Raw genomic sequence first — 26,818 nt, 5'->3', positions numbered from 1 at the left:
ATATTTCCTCACATACATAAAAATATTTTTTTAAGATTATCTTCCATAAGGTTTCGAAGAACGAACAAGATTGAAAGCGATTAACGCTAATAAAAAACCCATATATTGATTGATAAGTTTAATTATGTGCTATTTTAATACGCAACAAAAGGCATAATCATGTATGCAATGAAAATTAAATATAGTTTGAGCTTTAGACAATTAAGCGCAATTAAAAAATTATTAACAAAATATACGGAATCCATTACCACCACCTTAACCACCACTGTTCCCTTTTATTGAACTGAATGTAGAGCATTTGCAATTTTATAACACCTATTGTTTGCCAAATAAATGCTATTAGTATATGGTTGGCACTTAGAAAGTAGATACGAACAAACAGAAAATCGAACCGGCACAACAACTTTACTACCAATAATAAAACAGAGTGTAAACAATACAACACAACAGGAGTGAATAAAACATGTATTTGCACAGTCTAAGCACATCTTTGCTTTATACTTTTACGTCCCTGGTGACTTCAGTAATGCCAAATACTCACTATAATGTGCTGAATCTTTCAGATACGTACCATATAGGTTTAACATCACATTTTTTCCAATGTGGAACATGAAGTTCACTTTGGTGGTTTTGTGTGGAGGCTGGATTACAATCGGAACGAGTGAAGCAATATATGAGAGGTATTGTCTTGTTTCATTTAATTGGTGTTGAAAAATTGTCTTTAATTGTCTTTATAAAACGGAAGCATTCATTGGATTCAATTAATATGTTCTTTATGCATATACTTTGCGTTGTTTGACTGCTGCAGGATATATGAAAATATCTCCTCTACATGCCATCCGTTCGAGCCCCATTTGGACGATTTGACTCAGGAGGATTTCATTTCTCAATTAACTCACAGTTGCCGGTATGACCATCTTTCTAGGCCACCTAGCAGTCTGCCCGTTCAGGTTGTTTTCCAAATTGACGTCAAACACATTGAGAATATCGGCAATACAGTTCGTAAGAAAATATCACGTATAAAACAAACGGCTTACTTTACCTTTTACAGCAATTTAAAACTCACATGTTAGTTCAAACGCACTTTAGAGATGATCGACTGAACTTTGAAAAACTATCCCCAAATAGAGGCATGGTGGTGGGTCAGGAAGCTTTAAAGGCGAAGATATGGGTTCCGCATCTTTTTATTACAAACGAGAAAACTTCGTATTTGATGGGCCTAGATAGGTGAGCAGTTTGAAAAAGTGTTTAGTTACACTACTACTACTTCATACATATATATACACATATTACTTACATATACTAATATCTACTAATTTTGATGAGGTTGGCCAACGTAAATGATTTATGATTTATCTCTATAAATTAAAAATTATTACTTATCTATTTCAGGAAGGATGTTTTTATTCAAATAACCCCAACTGGTCATGTATCATATTCATATAGAATGACCGCCACTTTTTACTGCTCGATGAATCTCAGGAAATTTCCGTTTGATCAGCAAGTTTGTCAGCTAATTTGGTCGAGCTGTAAGTATTTGCACACATAAACGCATTACGCAAAGCCGTATGAAACGAGGGCGAATTACTGATTTTGTCTAAATTGAAACATGTTCATCACTTTCCATCAATCTAACAGAAATTATGAAATATTTTATTCTATGGATAACAATCAAGCTCTCCTGTATTTCCCATTACAATTCTGATCCTATTATTTTCAAAACCGGTGCGCCTTACCGAAATGTTGGATGACACCTTTTCTTTAAATTATTCTTGATTTCATGTTGCAAAAAATATTCCTGTAAATGTTTCTACTCCGTTTTATCTGCCATTCTTCCATAATCTTGACTCATGGAAAATACAAGTAATTTTATTTCAAACCAAGCCAAAGAGAGTACAGTTTGGTTATCCCAGCCTTCATCCTATTAACTTTACAGGTTTAGGACCAACTGTAGAAAAGCCATTCTCAAAGTTAAATTTTCCGCAGCTTGTTTTTCTCAAACGACGTACATTTTGACCTGCGTTCACATTACTTTTCTTAATAATTTACTTGCAGCAACACAAGTTTAGCACAGTAGATAACAATGTGTTCTTCTAGGGGTTTACAATGAAACTAGTCTCCAACTCCAGTGGTCTAAAAATGATCCTTATATTGTGTCAGATGATTTACAACTGACAGAGTTTTCCCTAGATGGTATATCCGTTGAATATGCCAAAGTGTCCATAAGCAACTCTTCTAGCAGAGAATGGAGTGAGCTATTTCACATGTTTTTCCAACTATAATATACTTCATTGCTTATTGCAGAAGATCCACACAGTTCGCTGATTTTCACTTTTCAATTAAAAAGGGAGGCTGGCTATTACATTTTGGAATTCTTCCTGCCCTCCATATTTTTAATAGCCATGTCCTGGGTTTCGTTTTGGATACAAGCTGATGCTGCGCCTCCTCGAACAGTCTTGGGTATAACTGCTTCTCACTCGAATAGTTCAAATTTAAAAATCCAATTTTTAGGAACGTCTACAATGCTGTCGTTTATCACTCTGAACGGAAACCTAATGAAGAACCTTCCCAAAGTGCCTTATGTGAAAGCCAGTGAAATTTGGTTCTTTGGTGGTGCAGCATTTATATTTTGTTCATTGGCGGAATTTGCTTTTGTTAACGTAATTTGGAGGCGAAAGTATGTATTTTCTTTTCGTGGATTCGAAGCCCACTGAATTATTTCAAACCCAATAATTATCGTTCATTCTGAATTGTTTAAAAATTTTGCAATTAAATTTTTCCTCCAATATGCTAGTAATCGAAATTGCTAACTAAAGTTCGCTCAAACGATTTTGTGCAAAGCTCGGTAAAACTTGCCCAAAATATATTTCAAGAGTTCTCAAACATTTACTTCGAAACACGTTCTCCCTGAAAAATGTATTTAGATTGTCAGTTACATTTTAGGAAGAAAGTTGAGCTTGTAAAGCACAGCAGTAAATACATTATTAAAGGAGCAATTTCTCCCAGAATGGCAAGACAGGATTTGAGGAAATCCGCATCATTTTCCAGCCTGGATTCCAAACAGGCAGACACTTATCTGGCTGAGCATGTAAGTTGTGGTGTTTTAATGGAAACTATTGAACAATCTTCAAAGCTTCTCAATTAATGGTCCAGTTTATATTTATTGCCAAATTAAATAAACAAATGTTCAAAGATGCAAATTAGAAACTTTCCAAAAATTTTTTTTTGCTTAGACTTGCCAAAATATTCTTACTTGATAAAAGTAACTAGATAATTTATTTTTTTGAAAAGTAAAGTTAAATTAATCAGTTAATAAATTTGTTTGAAACCCATTCAGATTCCGCATCACTAGAATGATCTGTACTAGTTTATTTTTTCAAGTTTCTCCTGCTTCCATCCAATAATTTTAAGGGCTTTTATATGAAGACACATATCTAGAGATAAATAATTTTGTAACAGAATATATTTTTGTTATCAAACTTCTATTTGACTCTCATTTACAACATTATGAATGTAACTTCAAAATGAATATTGTTTGCGCTATGAAGACTTAACTGCACCATTTGTTTCGTAGGGTTCTACAAATTCTTTAAATGTCCCCTCTATTAATACTCCGGCTAATGGAGACAATAATGGTTCAGGATCAGCCAATCCTACTCCAAATCCAGCGCAACAGACTTGGGCGGAAATGACTCCACAAGAAGTTGCTATCTGGATCGACCGAAAAGCTAGAATTGTCTTTCCGACAATGTTTGTAATCTACAATTTGTTCTACTGGAGTTATGTTCACTTTGGATAATCACGATTTTGCTACTTCATTTTCAATCATCTGCTTTTATTAAACTATATGCGCAAATTTTCCTGATTTTATGTATAAATAAATAATTTTTCTGAACGAATCTGCCTAAAATTAACGAATAAATGATAAAATTATTAAAAAAATTATAATCTGAATCTTTTCTAGCCTCTGTCTATTATTAATCGGTGATTTCTGCGAAAAATGAATTTTCTGAGCAAAGTTATTTAAGACATTCAACAAGACAAATTAAAGAAATGTTGCGAAGTATGTAGTTGTTTATTGTTATTCTTTTTTTTCTATTTAAAAAAATGAAAAATAGATTTCAAACATTCTAATTAATAAAATGATTATTTAATTATTACGCGTGACACTATAGTAAAAATACTAAAAACAAAAGATTGTGATTAAGAACTCAGATATTTGCAAAAAACTAGATCATAAGGATGGCAATAATGTTTTTCTAGGTAATCTGCCTAATGAACATTACGTAAATAAGTGTTCCTTCGTACTATGAAAAATTCCGGTAACCGTACACTAAACAAAGAAAATAAAAGAGACAATAACATACTTTGAGGTTAGGACAAGAGTGCCACCTTGCCATCAGTGCTGCCACCTTTTTGGGGTAAATAAGTGATATACCTAAATCCGTCACATCTGTCATCCAAAACCACCAGTTAAAGGTTATGTATCATTGATCAATATTATCGCTCAAATAAAATACAATTAAGTTTTTAAATCACAAGAAGTGTTCGAAGTTGTGCCCTTTTAACTCCAATCATGTTGTGTCCCAATCATTTTTCGTGCCCTTTTGGCAGTAGTCAGCTAAAGTGTTGTTCAATTTGTACCGGTGTTCAGAAGGTCAGAAATTTAATGTGTTCTAGTGTACTGTGTATCTTACACACATGGTAATGTGTGTAACTCTAGGTTGTTTCTAGGTGTTTCTCTAGGAATAGCACCTTTAGATTGTCCACTATCTGCGTCTATTTCTGGAGTCTCTAGCTTTTTGCTGATTCGTACAGCTCCTGCTATGTGTCATTTACCCATAACTGATCGCATATTCGCAAATTCGCTGTTGGTGTACATTTTGTGAAAGGAGCTTCAAAATAAGTCACAGTTTATCAAATTATTGTTATTAGTGGCAAAGTGTATCTACCTGTAACTGTCTGTTAATTACAAAAAACATCATTGCCGCAATGACTTTTCATCAAAAAATTGTAGAAGACTGTGTAAATATCAAAAATTTTCGTAATTTGAAGCAAAGATCGTAATTTTTCTTTTCGAAAAAGTATTCCAATAGGATGCCAATCAAACATACGATCTTTTCAAAATCATGCTTAATAACAATGTTGAAATTCGATCTTCGATTGAATTCTTCAACTGTAATATTCTAGAAAACTCTCTAACTGAGCCCCTATAGCCGGTTAAAAGGCATGGCGCCAATTTTAAATCACCCTGTATGTATAACTGAAGAATTTTTAAAATTATTTTAAGTGCGAAACCCAAAAGTTTAGCAGAATTAAATTTAATACTAAATTTAAGTACACATTTGGTTTTAACTAATGGTTTTAATAAATTGCCCCGTTCGATAAAATCAATGTATTTGAGAAAGTACTGTTTTAATTTTTATTATCAATTACAAATTTACTAATAAATATCAATTTACTTAAAAATATAAATAATTACTGGTGTATTTACAAGTGACTTAAGTAATTAAATTAATCTTTCGACGAAGGCCCAGGAGTGTTTGCTATCCTGTCCTCGCTGATAGCTCTTCGCATGATACTAAATTGAGAAATAAATAATGAGTTATTGCACAATCATGAAATGATCAAACAATAATCAAAAATAATTCAACAATCATGGAAAACATTTTGCTTTTATGAAGAAAATTGCGAAATTGCTTTCATTGTTTAACTTAACTTTTAATTTTTAAAAGTTAGGTATAATGTAAAAAAACGCCAGTCACTAAAATGTACCTAAACGCACTACATAAGCAAAACATATTCAGAGGGAAGTTTTAGAAACATATTTTGCAATCAGCAGATTTATACTAATCGCTCATCAGATTTGATAATCGTAAAGTATGTTATAAATTATTTGAAAAAAAATTTGAATTATTTTAGCATATTTTGCATAAGTTGGCAATTTCAGCACTAACTAAATGACGCACTCAATTATAACATTATGGGAGAACTATAGAGTAGATGAAATTGAATTTAACACCATTTTCTTCGGCAACTGCAAACATGTAATGTTTTCTCCTTCAGAAGATTGAAAATTTCTAGTATTATTGTATCCTCAATTTGAATGAAAATATATACTAATATTCCTTACTGTGCCGAATCTTTTGAGATACTGCTCAACCGAATAGGAGGACTTGGAGGTAAAGGTGGCAATCGCGTTGCAGCTCCTGGTCTAGTAACTACATGTCCCATGACTCTATCTATGCTGGACTCCTTAGGCATGTTCTCGTCTCCTCCACTTTCTGATGAAGAAGGAGGAGAGACACTTGGATCTGATGTTAAAGTTGGTCTAAACATGGGATCGCTGTAACTATAAGTATTTAATAGAGTTACGAATACACACGAAATATGCTACTGTACACGTGAGAACAATTAATTATTTAGCGCTTACATTTTACTTATGGGAGGAAGTTTATCTATTGAACAACCGCCAGCCGTGGAAGGAGGGTTGAAGTCGGTATAAGTGGCCGCATGAATTTCCTGTTGATACATCTGATATAGTTCTTGCAGGTCAGATGGCAGTTTTACTTTTGCTTCTGTATAGAGACGAAATTCTGAAGTTTTAGGACTATTTTCTAAATCACTTATTATAGTACCTTCGATCAGTTGCCGCTGTCGAGTAATAATTTCTTCGCACAATTGCCTTTGTCGATCATACCTGATGATCAGCAAATCTCGACGTTTCAATTCATGCTGTCTTACTAACCTTTCCGATTGAAGGGCCATTTTATCTGCTTCCAATTCATGAACTCTACATATTAGAGCTAATATTTCACGTTCATCATCTGATGAGAGCAATGAAGGCAATTTCTAGAAGATGACAGTGAGTATATTTGTGATACTGGTTCAATTTGTTGGAATAGATTTCAGTTTATTTATTACATTATTTTATTAAGGAAACTTACGTCTTCCAACATAACGCCTCTTTGTCTACATGCTTCCAGCTTCAGCTCAATATGCCCCCTTAATTCCGTCCACCTATCTTGCTCTCTCTCAATATCTGCCAGCTCTCCCCATGCTTGCTGGACTGTAAATTAGTTGGTAAAATTTAATTTATAAAAAAATGCTGAGGAATTGATGAGAAAAGGCACGCAAGTTTTCTTTCAACGTTTAAATGAATGAAAAAACGAAAAAAAATCCGCATTTATTCTGAAACTGATAAAAATCTGATAACTGATAACTGAATCTTGGATAAAACTGCGCTCAGTTAAACATTATCTTTTTTCTGTTCTTGAAGTTGTTGAAGTTGATTTTACGAGGAAGGAAGTGACTTTGAAAGTCGACAAGTTACCTATTTGAAAACCAAACCATTCTCAAGCAATTAACTATAAAAAGTAATTTAGAAACCGCAAAAATTCACATTTGTACTTTTTATAAAAAGGGTCTTAAATAAATATAGTTTCCAGTTACCTGCCGTTTCACTATCTGCTTCTTCTCCATCTGCATCTGAATCCATATCTTCTTCATTGCCTGCGGATCTAAAACCGTCGGCAGTTGCTAATTTTCTTCTCCTACAATCAAGAAACTTTTTTCTATCAATCCGAGTTATTTTATTTAAAGTGACGTACAAATCATGAAAGAAAGAACAAAATAAATACTTTAACTTCCTTTAAAAAGCAGACTACCTTATGCTTTGTTGTGTTCTGGCTCTACTCGCGTTCACCCCATTTTTGTACAGTTTATTGTTTCTCGATTCCCAGTGGGATATTATTAAATGCTGCCTTTCAGCTTCCATTCCAAGGCCTGAAATTACGCCTTGACATTTAATAACTAACTCAATAATCACTAACTCAAAGAGTTAGTGAAATTAAAAACAAAAATAACTTCAATGAAATAAACAATCGAATTTTATTATAGTTCTTTCGAATGAACATTTGCATACACACCCAATAAATGAGCATCAATTTCCATCAGCTTTCGTCTGAGTTTCATTTGCGTTTTAAATGTTTCAACTATTTGTTCTCTAAGATTTCTGACTTCTTCACTCTTCTCTTCCGCGTTCATTTTGCTTATATCTGCTGAACGTGGACGTTCTTCTTTCATTTTAGTTTGCAACCTTCAAAAATACAATGAGTTTTTGAAGCAACTTGTTAAAATGGAAAATACCTTGAAATTTCAGCTCGTAATTCATTGACCACGGTCTGATACTGAGTGACCTGGTAGGATACATCGAAGACATTTCGTTCCACTTTTGTTGAAATATTATTAGCCCTAGAAAAACAATTCAAAATGAATCTAAAATTGTAAATTTTTCACCGCTGGGACCTTCTATTGAGTAGGAGCTTTGAAGATCAATACCAACAGGATAAGTGATCAAAGCAGCATTGCACAAAATTTAAAAATTAAATTGCACTTATTTTCTTACCTGTCGGCATATATCAACGTATTTCTAGATTCATCTTTTTGATTAGCTGATGGACTCACGTGAGCAATCATCACGGTTTTACAATTTCCACTAAGAGCGTCCTTAAGTAATCTTGTGAGCTTGGAATCTCTATAGTTTACGTATCTCGCACCTCCAGCTAGAGCATTTATGCAATTGCCCAAAGCCAGTAATGACCTAAAAGAAAAGTGGACGAATGTATGGAAACAGTCATTTTGCATGAATGAAAATGTTATAGTATTGCTGCAAATGCTGTAAGTGAATGTCATAAAAATATTTTAGGATTTTTTACAGCCCTAAACAAAATAGTGCAAGGGAGGTTTTTATTCTCTGGACAATCCACGAAAAGTTAATGGGAATACAAACAAACAGTTACTTCAACATACCTTTATGTGTGAAATAATTAAATGCAAGTAAAGTTGTGCTTATTTGCACTTGAACGCTGATGGTTCCTCAACGTTTAGTTTCGCGTTAGAACAAACCACTGAAATAACCAATCTGTGTTCTCAGTCTATAGCAATTTATTATTTACGTAGCGCATGTTCGGAAAAGCTATTATTTATTGAACCATTAATTCGGCAATGGCGCAAAGTAATATTTCCGGATTAAAATTCAATAATCAAGCTACAAAAACCTTATAATTTGATACATTTTTATTTAGTAGTCAAATCGATTTATAGAGTAGTTGCCGATAGAGTAATTGGTGTGATTGGCATTTCAAAATAGGCACCATTAAAAATTTAAAAGAACGCTAATTAAGAAAAACAATATTTTCGAAGATTCTATACATTTAACTGTTTCAATACGGTCTGTACCTAAGTTTATTTATTTATTTTATACTACTCAAAATATTGCTAAAATTAAAATATATCATTATCATATAATCAATATCTTAAATACGCTTTTTCTTAATTTTCTTAAAATGATAGGCAACTATTATTAAACCGATTTACCTACAATTATTTTATGATAATCGAATTAACGATTTGCCGGTAAATTAGTAGTCGTTCAGTATTGTGGTTAATTTATTGAGTCACATAGAATTATAATAGCGTAATAAGATTGAAGAGAATCAAAACGTTGTTAGCTAATCTTTATTACTATTTCCATTTATTATTAATACATTTAATATATAATAATTATTCTTGTAAACTAACAAAAATTAAAAGAAAACCCGCCTCATATATTTTCATTAGCTATTTACGTATCCAAATTAAACTCGACTGAATCAATTTCTGAATAACTTGTACTTTTTTAGCTTGAAAGCCTAATCAATTATATCCTTACTTAAAACTTAGACACGTGCTTCATTCCTGAAATAGCTGCGAATGGCGACTTTGTAATAATATAAATTATTAGATGGATTTTAGTGGAACAATGGCTATTCAACGGTTTTCCTGGTCAATGTCTTAAACGATTTGATTTACTAGACAATAGTTTTTTGTTTTTTTAGTAGTTTAGTAGATAGTAGTTTTTTTTTAAGTAAAAACAAGTAGTCAGAAAAATTATTTCGTAAACCTCAAAAATTATTTTATTATTTTCGTTTTTATATTAAGTTAGTAATACAACAGTTTCATTAACCTCGACTGCAAAGAAAAATATGAACATAATACAGTAATGGCGGTGAAAGCTATAAATATCTTTTAAAATAGCAACAGCGACTTTATTTCAGAAATGCAGAAAACGGTAATTTCAAAAACGATGGTTATAAATAATGACATCAATGTTTAATGGTTTTAAAAGATCTAAGAAATTTCTTTAAGGATCCAATTATTTTCCTACATCTTTTAATTATTTTCATAATTACCTGTTAATATGAGCACCTTCCTGAAGCCGTTTCCCTCTGTTCTTGGTCTTGTTCGCTCTTTCCGATCCAGCCAAATCGATCATAAAAAGCCGCCCTTGCTTAATTCTCATCCTCAAATGATCTCTCTTATTTACAGGTACAGTATGCCTATCAATAATTGAAAATTATTAAAAGTCAATCAAAGTTAAATTTTTGGTTTTTCAAAGCATTTTTACTATAAGCAACATGTTGTAAGCATTCGTTCGTACCTAACGGTCACACTAAGCAGAGCATGGCTTCTAGAAGACGTTTGGTTCATGGCTGTTGGTTCCACAGTGCGTGCTTTGTTGCCTTTTTGCAAAAGTTGCATTACCTAAAGTTGGAAAAATATGTAAATCTAAAATATTTGCTATTTAAAATGTCAATTAACATTTCTCAGAATCACCTCCACAATCCTTCACTTTACCTTTGCATTTCTTTAGTCAAGGAAAAATTATAATAAAACGCGATTTGAAATTTCAAAAATAAGTTTTTATACCACCTTTTTAAATAAATCATGTGGAATAAAGCTCACTTACAAAAATTGTATTCAATTGCTATATAAACATTTTTTGATTAGATAATTATTAGTTGTCACAATCAATACAACAGCTATATACCTAAATGTTGTGTTATCCTCGTGAATAATGTACGAGCAGAGTTTTTCTGAACGTTAACTAGTAGCCTCGATTGAAATGAACCCCTTGGAAAGTTAAGAAAAATATCGGAGTATTATTTAAATAAGTTTATTTTAACTTTTTGGTATTGTTTTTTATTTTAAGCAAGGTTCTTTTTGCAACAAATAATTAAGATAATAAACTACCTGCTTTAAAGATCTGAAGAAAAATTCAAGTTTTGCAAAAGCGTTTGGTGTTTCGGATTCAAACTCTCTTGAATATTAGTGTAGGCGTCAAGGGTAATTATCAACATTTGGTCGGGGAAATTTTTCAATTTTTAACTTGCTGGCCGTACAAGGTGCACAGATCGATAGTAGTTCCATTAACCAAAAAGAAACTAAATTAATCATTCAGTGTTTCAAGTCCGCATGACCCAACAGTAATTTATTTAAACGCTTTTTAATCAGCATGAATGTGAGTTAAGTCTCGTGTTAAATAGAGGCCAGATTATAACTTTTCCATATAAGTCCATTAATATACAAGGAAAATCATTATAGATTTTCTATATCTGGTTACGTTCAAAACAGCGGTCAAAAAACTTTAAAATATGCAAAACTACTTATTGCACGTTGGTTTACCAAATTTAACAATTTTTTTAAAATTTTTTTACTTCATACACAAAAAATCTCATAACATAAATTATATCTGCAAATCTTCTAGAAACCTTCCAGTCTTCTAAAACAGAAACATTTTTAGGAAAATGTCAGAATAGTTAGGTAGCTCCCATAGTTAAAAAATTAAATCGGCAACATGTGGTATAAGAAAAATTGAAAAATTTCAAATTCCAAAGACCTTCGTATGCAATTTTAAAACGCAAATAGATTAGTCTGACCAGAAAATTAGGATTTATTTTTAGATTCTTTCGAGATGTTACAAAGGGCTCGGCCGCCATTTCTTTGAGGATAACTTTCTTTAACAAATATTACTGAATGAAACATAAAATAATACCATTGCTTTAATGTATATATCAGTGATTTAACTGGTTAGCCTTTTAATGCAAGGAAGTTGCTAATTGACTCCGACACGTAAGACATGCATTATAACATTTCTATAAATTTCTCTTTGATTATTTTATTTAAATTTTTTACCAGATAACGACAGTCTATAAATAGATAATTCAACTAAATTTAGAATTGCAAAGTTTTCCTGGAAGTAGGTAATTATTTAATAAATAAATTTTCAACTATAATTGCTAATAACTAATTCACTGTTAATTTAACTTTTTTATAGAATATTTCTATTTAAGTAAAGTAATTAACGAATTTGGACATTACATAAATATTTCTTTCTATCAGGAACAATTTTATTGGCAATTATCTAATAGGATGAAACCCTAGAATCCACAGGCAAGTAAACAATGCCTAACTGAAATAATAATCAATAAAAACATACACAAATAGGACAAACCTATACCTAAAGCGAAAGGGAGCCACTAACTGCGAAGGTTCACAAATGTAGGATAACGGCTCATTGTTAAGGTTAAGGGATAATTTAATTAACTGACTATCCACTTGATGGATTTTCTTAGACATCGCGTGATGTACAATCATTCTGTTATAATTATTGGAAGCCAGAGGAATTACTTCTGTAATTCATTGGCTGAAATCGACATGTTCAAGACCATCTTAAGGTCAATTGGAGGTATATTTTCTAATGGAAATTCGACACATTCTATCAAGGTTCGTACGGTTAATAATTTAATAGTAAAAGTAAAAGCGAATAATTGATGACACCACAGGTCTATGCAGATAAACGTTATAACCGATGAAATGTTAATATTTTCCTAGATCAAACAAAACGCGAAGGTCTGTCTTACTGTCGTCTATTTAAACATTTGATTCTATATTCTCGTACATTGTGTCCTATTAGTCCTTCGAATTACAGTCCTTATGGTTAATTATCAACCGCAACATGGATTAAATTCGAAAAGTTTGAGAACTTTTGATAAAACTCTGATAGAATGTTTGATATAGATGCTGATAACGCCATATTTACCGTTTTCTGGATAATTTTAAAAAATTGGCGATCCTACTCTTTCAGATTTGTTTTGAAGATTTGTGCATCTTCATCGTTGTTCTGAATAATTCATCATAACCATTTTTATTGTTCATCGCTTGCTAGTAATGCAATAGAACGTAGAAGCTTCTTACATATTTCTTTGTGATTTTTAATTTTGGTTTTTTTATTTTTGTATCTTACTTTTAAGCAAAATCAGAAAATTTAGATAATGAAAATGTTTCACACTTTCTCACTTTGTATAATCAGCGTTCTCTCGAACTGTTCTTAGCGAAAATCTCAAATAAACTAATAAAGATTCGACACGCAGTTTTCCTACAGATAGATAAGAGTGTGCTATGTGCTTGCCCTGGTATGAGTTTAGCACACAAATCTCCTAAGTTGTCCAAGTTTATATATCTGTTATATTGTGAATTCTTACAAAAAGACTGTTGCTTTTATGTGTGCATGTTTTACTCTACACATCATACATATGTAGATTTTTTACATTCCGCTTGCACTTAACTTTTCAGGCATAAAACTGAAAGTTTGACATATTTGCATTTCAAAGTAATTTGTCAGGAAATTTCGTTATTAAACCATGCCAATTTAATTTGAATATCGTGCAAGCTAGATTAAGCTTGATTGATTTATTTTTGCGAGATTAGTAAACCACTGATTTTAAGTTTTCAACCACAGGTATATGCCGTTTTGCATGTTTACAAGTTAAGGTCATACGCAAATGTTTTAAGCATTTACCTCAGAGTTTATAATTTTATAATCAAGTTGTGAACATATTTATGAATATGCATACAAATTTCATATCATTAATTTCTCTAATATTTCAGATCTACTTGCAAGCCAAGTTAAAACCTTGAATACCTACCTACCTACTGTAGCTAATTTGGGTTATATTGTTTATTGCTCTATGTTACCTTTTGATTATTTATTTATGCTCTACTTGCCTCGTCTGTACTTGTGGTCGATATTTCCGTTAAACCTGAGACTTGTATGCTCCTTCCCCTGGAATCTTCCCTTAGCTCTAGGTAGCCTGAGGCGGGATTCAGCAGATCTCGGATATTTTCATTATACAACTCCAAATAAGACATGGTGACCTCAAACAGAACGAACCATTAAATGTTTAGTCAAGTTACCGTACACAGAAAATTGCACTATAGTTAACTACTAAATGAAAAATTCCTTACTAAATGCGCAGTTTGTAAATGTACATATTTTTAGCTCTAACTTTGAAACATGAGTTTTGCTTTAATTTGTGAATATTGACCTTTATTTACATTCAGAATAAATGAGTTTGAAAGCAAATACAAGTTGTTAATCAAAAGCTCGACTTAAATATTACCGAAGGTAACAGTCTTAAGCAGGAGTATAAACAAGTTTTTTGCCCTCTTACAATGCCTAGACTTATTAATTAATTTTCTTCGCTAGAAAAAGGACTGTTTTCAGAATTTGAAATATCGATATTCTTAACCGTGATACAATTTTCCAGCGAACCCTTTCACTTAGTGTACATAATACCGGGTTAGATCTCCATTATAAAACTGACATGAAAATTAATGATTCCCTCATTATATCAATTTGAAATAATCGATATGCCTTTTCTTACAACTGGTTGTAAGGTTGCCCGCTATTGCTGTTCAATTATATTTTCATAACATAACGATATACGTACTGACTAAGTATATGAAAGTTGGCAACAAAATCTTCAACTTTCATATTTATATATGCGAATGCACCTAAAAATTGTATTGAAATGTAGTAGTTTTTTACAAATCTTGTCTTTATTCAAAATCGTTTTTTCATGTTCTAATTAGAGGAAGAGTTAATGTCAACAACATATGAATATAATTTTTTCTATTGCTATTTAAATATTCAAAGGAATAATAACGACAAAAAAATAAAGTTATTAGTTTCAGACTCATTAATTCGATTAATAGCACAATTAATTCTTTTACTGCTTATTGAATAGTTTCGTGTAATATTGCGTGCTTCAATTTGCTATTACTATCGAGGGGAGTATTTTTAAGTATACATAAAAAGTTTTTAGAGAAACGTGTTAATCAAATGTATTGAAAATAAGTCGAATAAATGAATAAATAAATAAGTGAAATAAAAACAAAAAAAATGGTATATGAAAAAAATTAATTAAATATTATGAGAAATATTACTGAGAAATATCTGTCAGTTTTTTTACTTTATGCTTTTATATGTAAATTTATACTTACTGAGTATTCGTCTTCCTTATCCTTCACAGCTTCAAATATATCATTTAATGCTCTAATCATAATCCCAGGATGATGTCTATCACCAACCATTGTATGAGTTTTACCAGCTCCGGTCGCTCCATAAGCAAATACCGTTCCATTATATCTGTTAATGAAAATATAATGAAAATATAATTTTTCAAAATTGCGTAAGAAAAAACTATTGGTTTTTTAAACTTCTAAGAATCGAAACGTTAGATTTTCTATAATGCACTTTTGCAAATTGGCTGGTAAATCTTCTATTAGTAATTTGTCGCAAAATATCTTCTATCTACCTGTTTTCGTATTAAAGTAGTTTGCTACCTACCCATTTAACACGTCCTTGACCAAACTTCTGGTAGTAACATCATATACTTCTTCTTGAAAAGATGTCTCGTTAAAAACTACGTCAAATGTGTAATGCCTTTCTACTCCCTTTTTTTGCCTGATTGCATCGCTTTTGTCACTGTCTTCCAATATGACACTCTATAAAAAAAGCCTTTCTAAAGTCGAAAAAAACCATGGTTTCTGCTACGCTTTTGCTACATAACCTTTGGCTCCAAATGAGAAGATTTAAGACATGATTCATTATACAGTTTCCCAGCTACAGAAATCTAAATCATACAAATGGTAAAAAATAAAATTTAGAAAATTAATATAAGTTCATATGCACAGAGCTTTCTTAGGGTTTAATCCATTCGAATTTTCATAGAATTAACAAGCGGGTTATGAGTGAGACTTGTAGGAACTGATAAAGTGGAAAAATGTAATTAATCTGTAATTTTCCTATTCACTAACGTGCTATGCCTATGCCTACTACGCGTATAATTAAAAGAGCAATTTATTCATTTAAAAAATCATCAATTTATTAGACGGTTAGTTTTGAATGAGCCGTTTTCACTATTATCTCACATTCAGCAATCAAGGCTTTTCAAAAAGCGTTAAACCTTGATTTTTAATTTAAGTACTAATAAAATGTATAGTGAAAAGTTTATTGAACAATTTGAATAACTTAAAGCAACGCAAGTAGTCAGCAATTATGCTTTATTCGAAATTCCAATTTTCCACTGTTACTTTCATTTTATTGCCATGTAAGTAATTCATAAATGAGTAACTAAGCTTCATCATAACCTACGTAATATACTAACAAACTCCAGATAAATATCCTAAATTTCCATTTTTCTAAGAAAAAATCGTTTTCAAAACTTATAATTTTTAACACACTGAGTTGAATGGCTGAATAATTTGTAAAATTTACAGACATCCGGTATAACATATATATATTTATTTAGAAAAAAGGACGGTAAAATATTAATTTGTTTTAAAAAATATTTATTTATTATTAATATGCCGGTTTAAACAAGATTTGTATGTTTATTTATTGTATAAGTGCCGTGATACTTTCATAAATTTCCTATCAAGAAATAATATTTTTACGTTTTAATACAATTTAATATTTAAAACCAGTATTATCTATTTCTTAACAATGACTTAACAAACTCCTGTTTCAATAATATGATTGAGTATTACACTAAACTGCGCAACAATTGGAGAAACTGCCCAAGAAAGATTGAGATTGATTCTGTTTGAAGTCTAATTGAGTCCAATTCTTATTCTGTGTGCAAACCCAGGGACTGCCTTGGGTTTGCAAAAATTATTTATTTCAGAGTAAGTTTCCACAGTTGTAAAATGAAACAATGTTACTTCTCTGAATATTCGGCATACTCATTGTTGAGACCAAAAAATGTGTTTATGGTTTTCAACGCCACAAAATGCATCAATATAAACCGCATATATCGAAATGGTTTTCGAAATTCTCGCCTTTTTTTAAATCTGCAGCTCATGTAGAAACTGAAACCTCATAATCGACTCAAGTAGAAAATTCAATATACAGGGTTGAGAACTGCTCTCGAAATCTGGCAGACATTGAATTAAAGTGAAATTTAGTTAAAAAAAAATCGTTCATTTATTCCTGTATATAGAATATTGGTCGATTATTAAACTTTAACTTCAAGATGCGATCTGTATTTCAAAAATCGGTTTAAGAGGAAACATTTTTATCACGGCAACACCAAAAAGTTAATTTTTTGAGATCACGCTGTAAATAAAATAAATAGACAAAACTTTCAAAAATCTCCTTGAGACATGAGGTTCATATTAATGCTTTTTATGTTCAACTGGGAGCATGCCAAACTTTCAAGAAAGTTTGCCTTGTCTTCTTTTCCAACCTATAAGAAATTTATAAAAAGTACGTAATTTTTACAAAAACACAGACTGAAAGAAAATGAATTACAGTAAATACGCTTCAAGCAGAATTCCAGAATTAAAATTTATTCTAATTACAAAGTTTGAACAAATTTGGCACTGTAACATTTAATTGGTTGAGCAGTTTACTTGGATGGTATCTATTAAACTATTTACTTGACACTCGTGTTTTGCCAAAATGTATTGACTTATTGAATTATCCATAAATATTTAGTAAAAAGGAAGATTTTGAGATTTGAATCTTAAATAAGGAAAGTGCTTTAACAACTTTTTTCCGTCCAAAAAAAAAACAGAGAACACGTTTTCCAATTTCTTTGATTTCTTGAGATTTTATATTCCGAAAAATACGAAAAATACATACGGTGTGTCGCTCTTTACTTTAGTGATGAATATTTAGCAAAACACAGGTTGAAAGATATAAATATTAAATGAAATTTACAATACTTTTTCACTGGAGGACATTTCTTGGTGATACGCTTTAAACGTGCAGTAATAGTTCCCTTGGTTGGAAATTTAATTTTCCAAACATCTCCGCTTTGAGCAATTTGCGAAAATCTGACTACGTACTTACATAAATAATAACGCAAGTAGAGAATTAATGGCACTGCAGTATGCCTACTATCAGGGCACAATGAATGGAAAATCAGGATAAGCTGGCCCTGTGGGCAAATCGAAGGGAAAAATCTTACGTAGGCGAACATTTATATGCAAATAAGCTTCGAGTAAGTAAAAACGTGCTTAGTTTTATAACTAAAAATAGGTGCGATAACTGTTATTTAAGCACGGAGCGGCCTTTATGCTAACTAACTACATTTTGCGTCAGCGATTTCGGTTAGTTAATGCCGCTTTAACTGCATTTCCATCTAAACTCCGCAAGAAAATTAGTAATCTAAGGAAACAAAGTAATTACACGTTTTCAGTTGTTTCAGCAATGTATAAAAATTGTTTTAGATTATCTGTGTTTAATGTATGTAATAGAGAACTGCTGGTTTCATTAAATGCTAACATGCGTTTGTAGATGGATTTTAACTGCAAACCCCTTGAATGTTGTCTGTATTGGATAATTAGATGATTGTATCATAATTAGTAAATAAATGAAACAACGATGGCATTGATGTTGTTAAGTATCTGTTGGGAATGGCATCCAAATGATTGCTTCGAAAAGTTTTGCGGGTGGTCATAAAAAGGGAGAATCTGTGAAACTGTAAGAACAAATAGAATATCTGCTAAAAAGCGAAGGATAAATTAGTGGTTCAACTATTTTTTTACTTTTTCTTGTTAAATACATATACGTTTTACGTTTTATCAATTATCTTTCGCAATTTCTGTAGATGTTCATCAAAAATTTTTAAAATTGTTTTCGGAAAACGATTTCTTAAAAATATAAAGCATTTACGGATCTGCGCTTATGCAAGGATTTATTCTTAGTCAGTTGAAGTTGGGCTTCGTACTTAATAACACCCTGTGCGTGATATAGAAAATTTACATTTCCTTTTAGTAGAATAAATTGTAGAATAATCGTATCGAAACCAGTGATTTCAGTGCAATGATCTATTTCAACCACCAATTTACTGGAGACATAAGCTAACAACCTCGTGGAAGCTCTTTAATTGACGAAATACATTAAAATCCGAATAGACTGGCATTAGAAATCATTACTATTAATATTAAATTAGATCTAGAAATTATCGAAATGAAAACTTTTTGTATTGTGCCCGTGAGCCATTAATGCTTGCACTTGATGGTAATTTAAGTAAAGTTTATTTTTTTACATCTGCCGAGCTTCTAAGCAAATGGAATTACTAGAAACCTGCCGGCTGGGTTAGTTTCGAAACTAATTATTTATCATCAAAAATTTGTAGAAGGAAATGACGGAATTGGACACGCTTTTGTTCTTCAGAATGGAACCCCGATTATACATTATCCAAATTTTCCTACAATAAAAACACGCAATGATTTGCACTAGAAAGTTGTCATATTCAAGGACGGTATCCGGAAATCAATTTCATAATGGTTGTTTTGTTGGGTTTGTCACCTTTTCACTGCCATTAATCTAAATATTACTCCTATTGAAAATGCTGTCTATTTGAAAATTGAACATGAAAGCTTCACTTGCCAACATAATTATACTGCATGCATTCCATTTTATGAAATTCACATTTTTATGTCTATAATAAGGGTTAGTTTTGATTTCTATTTTGTGTTTATGGTCTAGTTTCTGGAAATTGACCATTACATTTTTATTAATGTTAAATATAATAATATTAAAAAAACAATGTAGATAATATTATTGATTAAATATTGCAAATAGTTTCAGTTTTAGATTACAAGCGACGATTATGAATAAACGTGAGATTAAGATTATTTCGTGTTTCGTTCCCTGTTTGGTTTTTTCTCTATCTATCGGTGTTTTTACGCTTTAGCTATAACATTTTGCAGTTATTGACGAGAAAAAAAAAATTGGGATTCTAAGGCTTGTTTGTGAAACAAAATTGAATGACGTATTGGCAACTAATTTTTATTTTTCCAATTTATTATATCAATAAGAAAAAGAAGATTTTTCCATAAAATATTTAATAATTGTCTATTTGATTTGAAAGCCTTGACGACTTTTGCATTATTATTCTTAACGTATTGTTTTTCAATGTAGTCAGCTGGGAGACACGGCTGAAAAAAGTTAGATTTTCTGAGTACGCTGGGCATCATAATCGTATAAATTATGACAATTATATATAAATTACATATGTAATTATAAATTAAAACTCGAACACTGCATTTGTGGAGAAATTATAAAGTTATCAGTCGATATAAATCAACTGCCTACGCACTATTTTAAGAATATTAATTTCACATGGGTTTAGTCCCTTCACCCTATTGATTCTACGCCATGATAGTTTTAATGGAAAAATCCAATAATAAATGCGAACAGAAAAATAATAAACAATGCAGGGACCGCAATTGCGTGACTGCAACTATGACTTCAACTAATTTTATTGTATTAGTCACAAGATTTGACCTAAATGATAGTTGAAGTTAAATGATAGTAAACCCCATTTATTTTCTTTACCTGTTATGGATACATTTTTAGAAAATTGGTTTAGTATTCCGCTACAAAACGTCTTTTTATTACCAATTAAATTAGAATTACCGATATTAATAACAATTGGCTTTTTTTCTGCTTATCACAATACTTCGCTTTTTTTCATATTTTTCCAAAGTAAAAATAGTACTTTGTTAAAAGAGCTAATAAAAATGTAGAGTTTGCAGTCATTTTTGAATTATTAATGATATAGAAAATTTACTTATTCAACCAGATTATCGATGCTTATTATTTTAGTGTGTAATTTGTATGGATTTACATTTTATGTCTATTTTTGTACATTTTTGGTTTCAATTTCAAATGGCTTGATAAATATTAAATAAATGACATTAGTAGTTATTCAAATCAGAATTGTTTCATCAAATTTGTTCTAAAATTTAAATTTGCTTTACATTAAATAAGTACATAAAAATACTTCGTCTGTTTGTCTTCTTTTGCGTTTTTAGCGCCTTAATTCTGATTTGATGATTATTTCGATTTTACCCGCTATGCTTACTTTCGCTTATTCTCTCTAAGCAATCGGTCAGAATATTTCTCGAATAGTTCCCAAATCAAAGTGATTATGCAAAAAACTTACTAATTATACCAACAGAGTAAAGCTGTAATTGGGAGAACACGGGACTAATATTAATTGTGCATGAACAACTGTTGAACAATAATTATGGTCGGTCTCACATAGAAAATGAATTATTAGTGTGTGTATTTCTATTTCAACTGTGAGTGCAGTATTACTACAGTTGTAGTATTTAATGAAATAAGCCCTTTAGAAAAATAAAATCCACTAGAGGCGATCAATATAAATTATTCTAGTAATATACGTTTTGGGATCTGCGCTTCGCCACAATGAATAATTAATGAGGGAGAAATCAAGGAAATATTTTTCGTATGAAGTTATTGTCCACTGTTGTTATTAACTGTGCTAAGGCCACCATCAAAGCCGAATTAATTAGAGGGAAACGCTGGTTTTGATTTATACAAATCAGGACGGAGATTTACATGCTCGTAGGTATTAGTATTATTTATCTTGCTCGAATAAAAATCATTTTTAATTGCACCAATAAAACGTACGGCTTTAGTGGGTCGCTGATTAATTATTAAAAGCTCATTTGCTTCATTTCTCATACAAGCTAATTTAATTAGGTATGTTTACTATCTGTATATTTGTAGTGGTCACATAGGGAAAAATAGCATTAATTCGTAAAGACTTTATCTTGAAAGTTCTTCCGTGAAGAAACTATCATCTTCTACAATTTGCATGGAACAGAAAATAATAAAATATCTCTTCGTAAAGCACTTTCAACACTCTTGCGGCTTTTTACCTCGTCATTTAAGGCACAAATAAGCTGTTCATTATGATAAAACAGTCAACATAATTTTTAATGCCCAATGTATGTGTCCAATTTAAATAGTGCTTTTATCACACAGTTTTATTAACATTTTTCTTATTAAACTATAGTTATTATTTAACAGGAAGCAATCAATAAGTTGATTGAAGTCACGTAAAGATTTATAAAATATTTAAGTAAATAATTATATGTACAGCACATGAAGTAAGTTCAATTGCATACCGGACTAAATACCGTGAGTGGGTTCTAATACAACAATTTATTTTTCATAATATTATTAATTATTCTTAACTTTGCTGTCACCAAGTTTTAATGTAGATGTTGCCAGAACATCCAGTAACTCTAAATGAATAAAGTGAGCATTTTCCGCAAAAAAATTCTTGTATATCACGACAAATATTTTATTATATAATATTTAAAATACATTTTAATATTTTATATCTACAAAAGTTTGTATGTATATATCAAGCATTCTAAATAATTCAAGACCTAATCTAAAAAAGGCTAGAATTTCACTACATGGTGTCAAAATGAAATATATTTTGTATGGTTTCTAAACACACAAAAAAAAACAGTCGAAAATATAGTCATCAATTTTATACAACTTTATTTTCCAGTTGTTTTGTAAAGATGTAAAAAACGCTCAAACATGTCAATATTTAGTTTTAATTTAAGAATAGTTTTTTCCTGTACTTTAAACACTGTAACCCCAACTTTTGTGTGGAAGCAACAATTACCCCTAAAGTTCACAGCTCAGAAAATTCCCGAGTTATTTAAAGGTTTTCCTAAAAATTAATAACGATTTAAAACTTTTTTTAAGAAATTGAGAATACAGAACTTGAGAACCAATCATTACTGTATGGATGTTAAATAACATTGCAAGCACTTCCAGGTTATAATTTGGATTAAAATACCTTCAAAATGAGGTGTGACAAACATAATTCATAATTTGGTCATAAGGCCAAAATTTGTAGCAATTCCTACCCGACACACCGGCCTATTAGTAATACATGGGGTAACTATCCGATATGGGTTGAAGTTAGAGAGGTAAAAGATCAGGAACAATTTGCCCCTTTTAAATAAAAAAATAGTACGTATTTTATGTGCAACAACTAAAAAAATCGAGGGGGAAACATGTACATGTTTATGCTCCCAGATAAGAATCCACCTACTTGAAAAGCGCTGAAAAGTTTCAGTAGACACTTACTACTTAGACTAGATTTAGGAAAATATTCATGTTTCAATTTCATGCTCCTAGCTAGAGAAAAATAAAGTGTTTTTGGTCTCGCAACCAAAAGTGAAAGATAAATCAATTAATCTGATTTATTTTTCGGGCTGCCTGCATTTGTTATGATATTCTTATCTTTCCTGGGTTTCAATCAAAGTGTAAAGTAAAAATTTTTTGAAAATTCGATTATTTCATTACGTTTCGGCGAGACAACAGCGCCATCATTAGATTTAAAATTTACACAAACTACAAACACCAATTCACAATTAAAATATGTTGTACAAAAACTATAATTTACAAAATGGATATACCAAATACTGTATATAGAGTGAATTGTTTAGAATGTGATAATACATATATACGATAAACTAAACAATATTTAAAAAAGAGAATGTACGAACATAATACAGTCTGAGAAATACTCGTGAAAATAAAACAGCATTAACACAACATGCACACCAAATGTTACATAATTTTGATTTTAACAACGCATATATATTAGTTAGGGAAACAAATTATCATACAAGAAGAATCCAAGAAGTGATACAAATAAAAAAACATGCAAAAGCAGTAAATTTCAGATCAGATACCGACAATCTTAGCAACATTTACCAAACCCTAATAAAGCCATAAATATGGAACACCCAGTACACTGGTAAAAAATTAAAACTATTTCTGCTTATCTCAATACATGCATACCACTCTCGCAAATGTAGAAAATAATTCAGACAAATTTAAGGATTCAAGAAGGCAAAGACCTAAAAGAACGTTGATTTTTACCAATCATGAGGTAAGCTTTTCCGGTGTTTTGCTATCTGAAAAGAAAGGATTTTTTCCCTCAAAAACCGATGATAGTTTAACACTTTGTAAATTATAGTTTTTATACAACATATTTTAATTGTGAATTGGTGTTTGTAGTTTGTGTAAATTTAAAAATTTGATGATGGCGCTGTTGTCTCGCCGAAACGTAATGAAATAAACAAATTAAAAAAAAATACTTCACACGTTAACTGAGACCCAGGAAAGATAAGAATATCATAATAAATCAATTAGGCCAAAACAGTTTCTGAATCTTTCGGCCATTTGTTTCATTTACTGGATGGTCTCAAGAAATTAACCTTTTGGTATTGCAGTGATTGCTGCTCTTGATACGATTTTCACGATGTTGAGCTCATGCTGAAGCGAAAACTTCATAGACAATTTGAGATGAAAATTCGATATACAGGGTTGCATAAAAAATTACCCAAATCAGAATTGCCCCCGAAATTTGTAATTCTGGAAGATCTTCAAAAAAGTGCAGTTTTTCTTCAAGTATTCTGTTCATTAATGCATCCCGATATATGGAATTATTATTTTCTCAACTGTACTGTGTAGTTTTAGCTTCAACATAAACCATAGATTGCAAAAACGGATTGAAGAAAAAAATTAGCACTCCAAGACCAAAAGTTGATTTTTTTATGATCAGGTCACTCTATAAATATACCAGATGGGCGTAAATTTCTGAAACATTTTCGATTTCGAGATATGAGCATACGGGGAACTTTTACCAATTTTGCAATGTTTCATGTGTCAGCCTGTAGAAACTTTACCTAAAGCACAATTTTTTTTTAAAGTGCGCACTAACCAAAAATAATTGCGACTAACCGCGACCTAAAACGAATAAAATTTCTTGTCTAACAAAAGTAATTTTATTCTCTTAAAGTTTTTGAATCTACGAGTTTTTACCATCAAATTTGATTCCAGATTGTTAAAGGTAAATTAGATCTATTATATCAGACTAGTGAAAACTCCAGCCAGCTGCGAATAAGATGTATAGTTTCATACAAAAGTCCATGTACATTCAATTACAAATAATTTAAAGAGTCAAAAAAATGTGTACGTAAATGTAATTGTATTTCAATCAATCAACTATTTGTTACCTCTGGGGCAAAACACCAACCGATAAATGTTTTAGTCGCAAGAGCATTCAAAAGATAACTTTTACTGAGAAAGCAAATGCCAATTCACCAGATAATTATTAGATCATATTTTTACCATAAATCTGATGTCAAAATTTTGTATCGCCTCCTAGCTGGCACCTTGTAGAAAAATAAAGACAACTATTTCACAAAATATTAACATCTTGCGGTTCAGCAACAAAGCGTTCCCTATATTCAAAAAAACTATTCACTCTATTGTAATTAAATCATTTTAAACTATATTCCGATATGATTTTCTATTAGAATCCCTTTGAATATTCTATATTAATCCGTTGTCCACTGCCGCATGTTTTTGAAAAACTGAAAGCAACATTATTGAAATCAATCGAAACCAGGTCTAGCGATGTTATCCGGTCAACGTATATTAGATTAGATAAACGACGAGATTACAGGAAATATTCAACGGTAACAAATTAGTTCTTTAACTCTGACAAGAATCAATAGTTACTGAATTATTAACCGTTGATTATCTACAATCAAAATTAAAATAATTTATTTTAGGTCGAGTGCAGTGTTAGTTTTGCCACTAATTTCGGCTCCTATTTATGTCTGAAAATTACGATTATTTAGTACATATAAATAGGTACCTAATAATCAAATCATAACGGTGTATGCAATTTCCTTAACTTATAGAAGACACCGCTCGTCAAATTACGTCTGAAATTCCTAAACTTTCTTAACCACCTTTCACCTTTCTATCAGCTGCATATAAAACTCTATGCGGCTCATCATTTTTTAATGGTCGAACTCTTACAGCCACCATCAGCCTTTCTTCTGCTGGTTTCAACGGTGGTCTCGATGTGTCACTACCCGAAGAACTGGGTGTCTCTGGACTCATTTTTCACTCAATTTTTTTTGCAAATCAAGAGTGAAAGTATTTCGTTAATCAAAATTAAACGCACTTGTAGAATTGGTTGGACCAAAAGCTTCGTGCTTACTGTCGCGATGTAAACAACCGACTGCGAGCTTTCGAAGCTTTTGCGCTGGCATAGTAGAAACACACTAATCCAGAGGTTGGGTGGTTTTTATTTTATTACGTAGTCAGCAGTGGTAATACCGACTATTTTCTTCTAAAGGCTAGAACCCTGATCAGACTATATTAGTACAACGTAAATAAGAAAGGACTTTTATGATGCAACCTTAAACAAATTTAATCGATTGAAAAGACAGTAAATCATGTGAGACCCGATGTTTTAATTAACATAGAGAAAATATTCAAATACACTGTTGGGACCCTCTGGGTGTTGTACATATTTTTGTTCCCCAAAGCAAGCGTTTCCACTGAAATTGGTCAGAGTTTTTTAATTGATTATTCACAAAAATGTTATTCATATAGTCCTGATTCTACAATTAAGGACAATCGGCGGGTTAAACAAAAAAACAGCTAATAAAACAACAAAAAATTATCTTCTCACATTACACCAAAAGTGCAATAAAAATAACTATGGAAATGGCAATTTTTTCTGCTGCAAGCTTCTGTTTTACCGCGGAAAGCTTTATTTTTATTATTTTCAGGGTCGCATCTTTGACATATTTCTTTTATTTGAGCAATAACAAAAGTCTCCATTATCAGCAAGGACCAGAACAATATAAAAGCATATGGTACAAAATAAATTAAAATAAATAAAATTGGAAGCAAATTTACGACACTATTTTGACCTTTATGTAAAATGTATTTCCAACCATACATAATAATAAAAGTAGGTGCTTATATGAG

The 26,818-nt window shown here is 31.2% G+C and overlaps 2 protein-coding genes across 4 annotated transcripts; one reads left to right on the top strand and one right to left on the bottom strand.

Annotated features, from left to right (window-relative positions):
• The first annotated feature begins 506 nt into the window (after nt 1-506).
• LOC109538381 (pH-sensitive chloride channel 2) lies at nt 507-4,066 on the top strand. The gene is made up of 9 exons (XM_019905601.2): nt 507-680; nt 809-998; nt 1,052-1,227; nt 1,393-1,529; nt 2,098-2,250; nt 2,305-2,460; nt 2,512-2,677; nt 2,944-3,088; nt 3,575-4,066. Exons 1-9 carry the CDS (start codon nt 601-603, stop codon nt 3,797-3,799), a joined length of 1,428 nt encoding a protein of 475 aa, XP_019761160.2. The 5' UTR covers nt 507-600; the 3' UTR covers nt 3,800-4,066.
• A 1,358-nt stretch (nt 4,067-5,424) lies between these two features.
• LOC109538382 (kinesin-like protein KIF19) lies at nt 5,425-26,064 on the bottom strand. 3 transcript variants are annotated; one of them, XM_048663704.1, is made up of 17 exons: nt 25,793-26,051; nt 15,512-15,669; nt 15,166-15,310; nt 13,888-14,037; nt 10,481-10,584; nt 10,233-10,379; nt 8,408-8,602; nt 8,149-8,253; nt 7,929-8,098; nt 7,668-7,785; nt 7,453-7,553; nt 6,948-7,069; nt 6,749-6,852; nt 6,639-6,685; nt 6,434-6,578; nt 6,134-6,352; nt 5,425-5,581 (listed from the first exon to the last, which is right to left on the bottom strand). In XM_048663704.1, the coding sequence occupies exons 1-17, from the start codon at nt 25,937-25,939 to the stop codon at nt 5,515-5,517; spliced, it is 2,244 nt and encodes a 747-aa protein (XP_048519661.1). In that variant the 5' UTR covers nt 25,940-26,051; the 3' UTR covers nt 5,425-5,514. The 3 variants fall into 3 exon arrangements, with proteins under 3 accessions (XP_048519661.1, XP_048519660.1, XP_019761161.1); XM_048663703.1 differs by having other exon boundaries at nt 5,426-5,581; nt 6,134-6,331; nt 6,639-6,852; XM_019905602.2 differs by having other exon boundaries at nt 5,427-5,581; nt 6,639-6,852; nt 25,793-26,064.
• Nucleotides 26,065-26,818: the final 754 nt, after the last annotated feature.

This window comes from Dendroctonus ponderosae, unplaced genomic scaffold (genome assembly GCF_020466585.1).
Source record: "Dendroctonus ponderosae isolate FM_Combo_2020 unplaced genomic scaffold, Dpon_F_20191213v2 Dpon_F_20191213_2, whole genome shotgun sequence".
NCBI classification, from domain to species: domain Eukaryota; kingdom Metazoa; phylum Arthropoda; class Insecta; order Coleoptera; family Curculionidae; genus Dendroctonus; species Dendroctonus ponderosae.
Note: the sequence above shows the minus strand (reverse complement) of the source record. Positions and strands in the feature narration are given on the sequence as shown.

Coding starts and splice junctions, on each gene's coding strand:
- LOC109538381 (XM_019905601.2), top strand. CDS start 601: ATGTGGAACATGAAGTTCACTTTGGTGGTTTTGTGTGGAGGCTGGATT. Junction 1,228..1,392: donor TATTTGATGGGCCTAGATAG/GTGAGCAGTTTG, acceptor TATCTATTTCAG/GAAGGATGTTTTTATTCAAA. Junction 1,530..2,097: donor TCAGCTAATTTGGTCGAGCT/GTAAGTATTTGC, acceptor GTGTTCTTCTAG/GGGTTTACAATGAAACTAGT.
- LOC109538382 (XM_019905602.2), bottom strand. CDS start 25,939: ATGAGTCCAGAGACACCCAGTTCTTCGGGTAGTGACACATCGAGACCA. Junction 7,554..7,667: donor AGAACACAACAAAGCATAAG/GTAGTCTGCTTT, acceptor TCTTGATTGTAG/GAGAAGAAAATTAGCAACTG. Junction 7,070..7,452: donor AGCAGATAGTGAAACGGCAG/GTAACTGGAAAC, acceptor ACTAATTTACAG/TCCAGCAAGCATGGGGAGAG.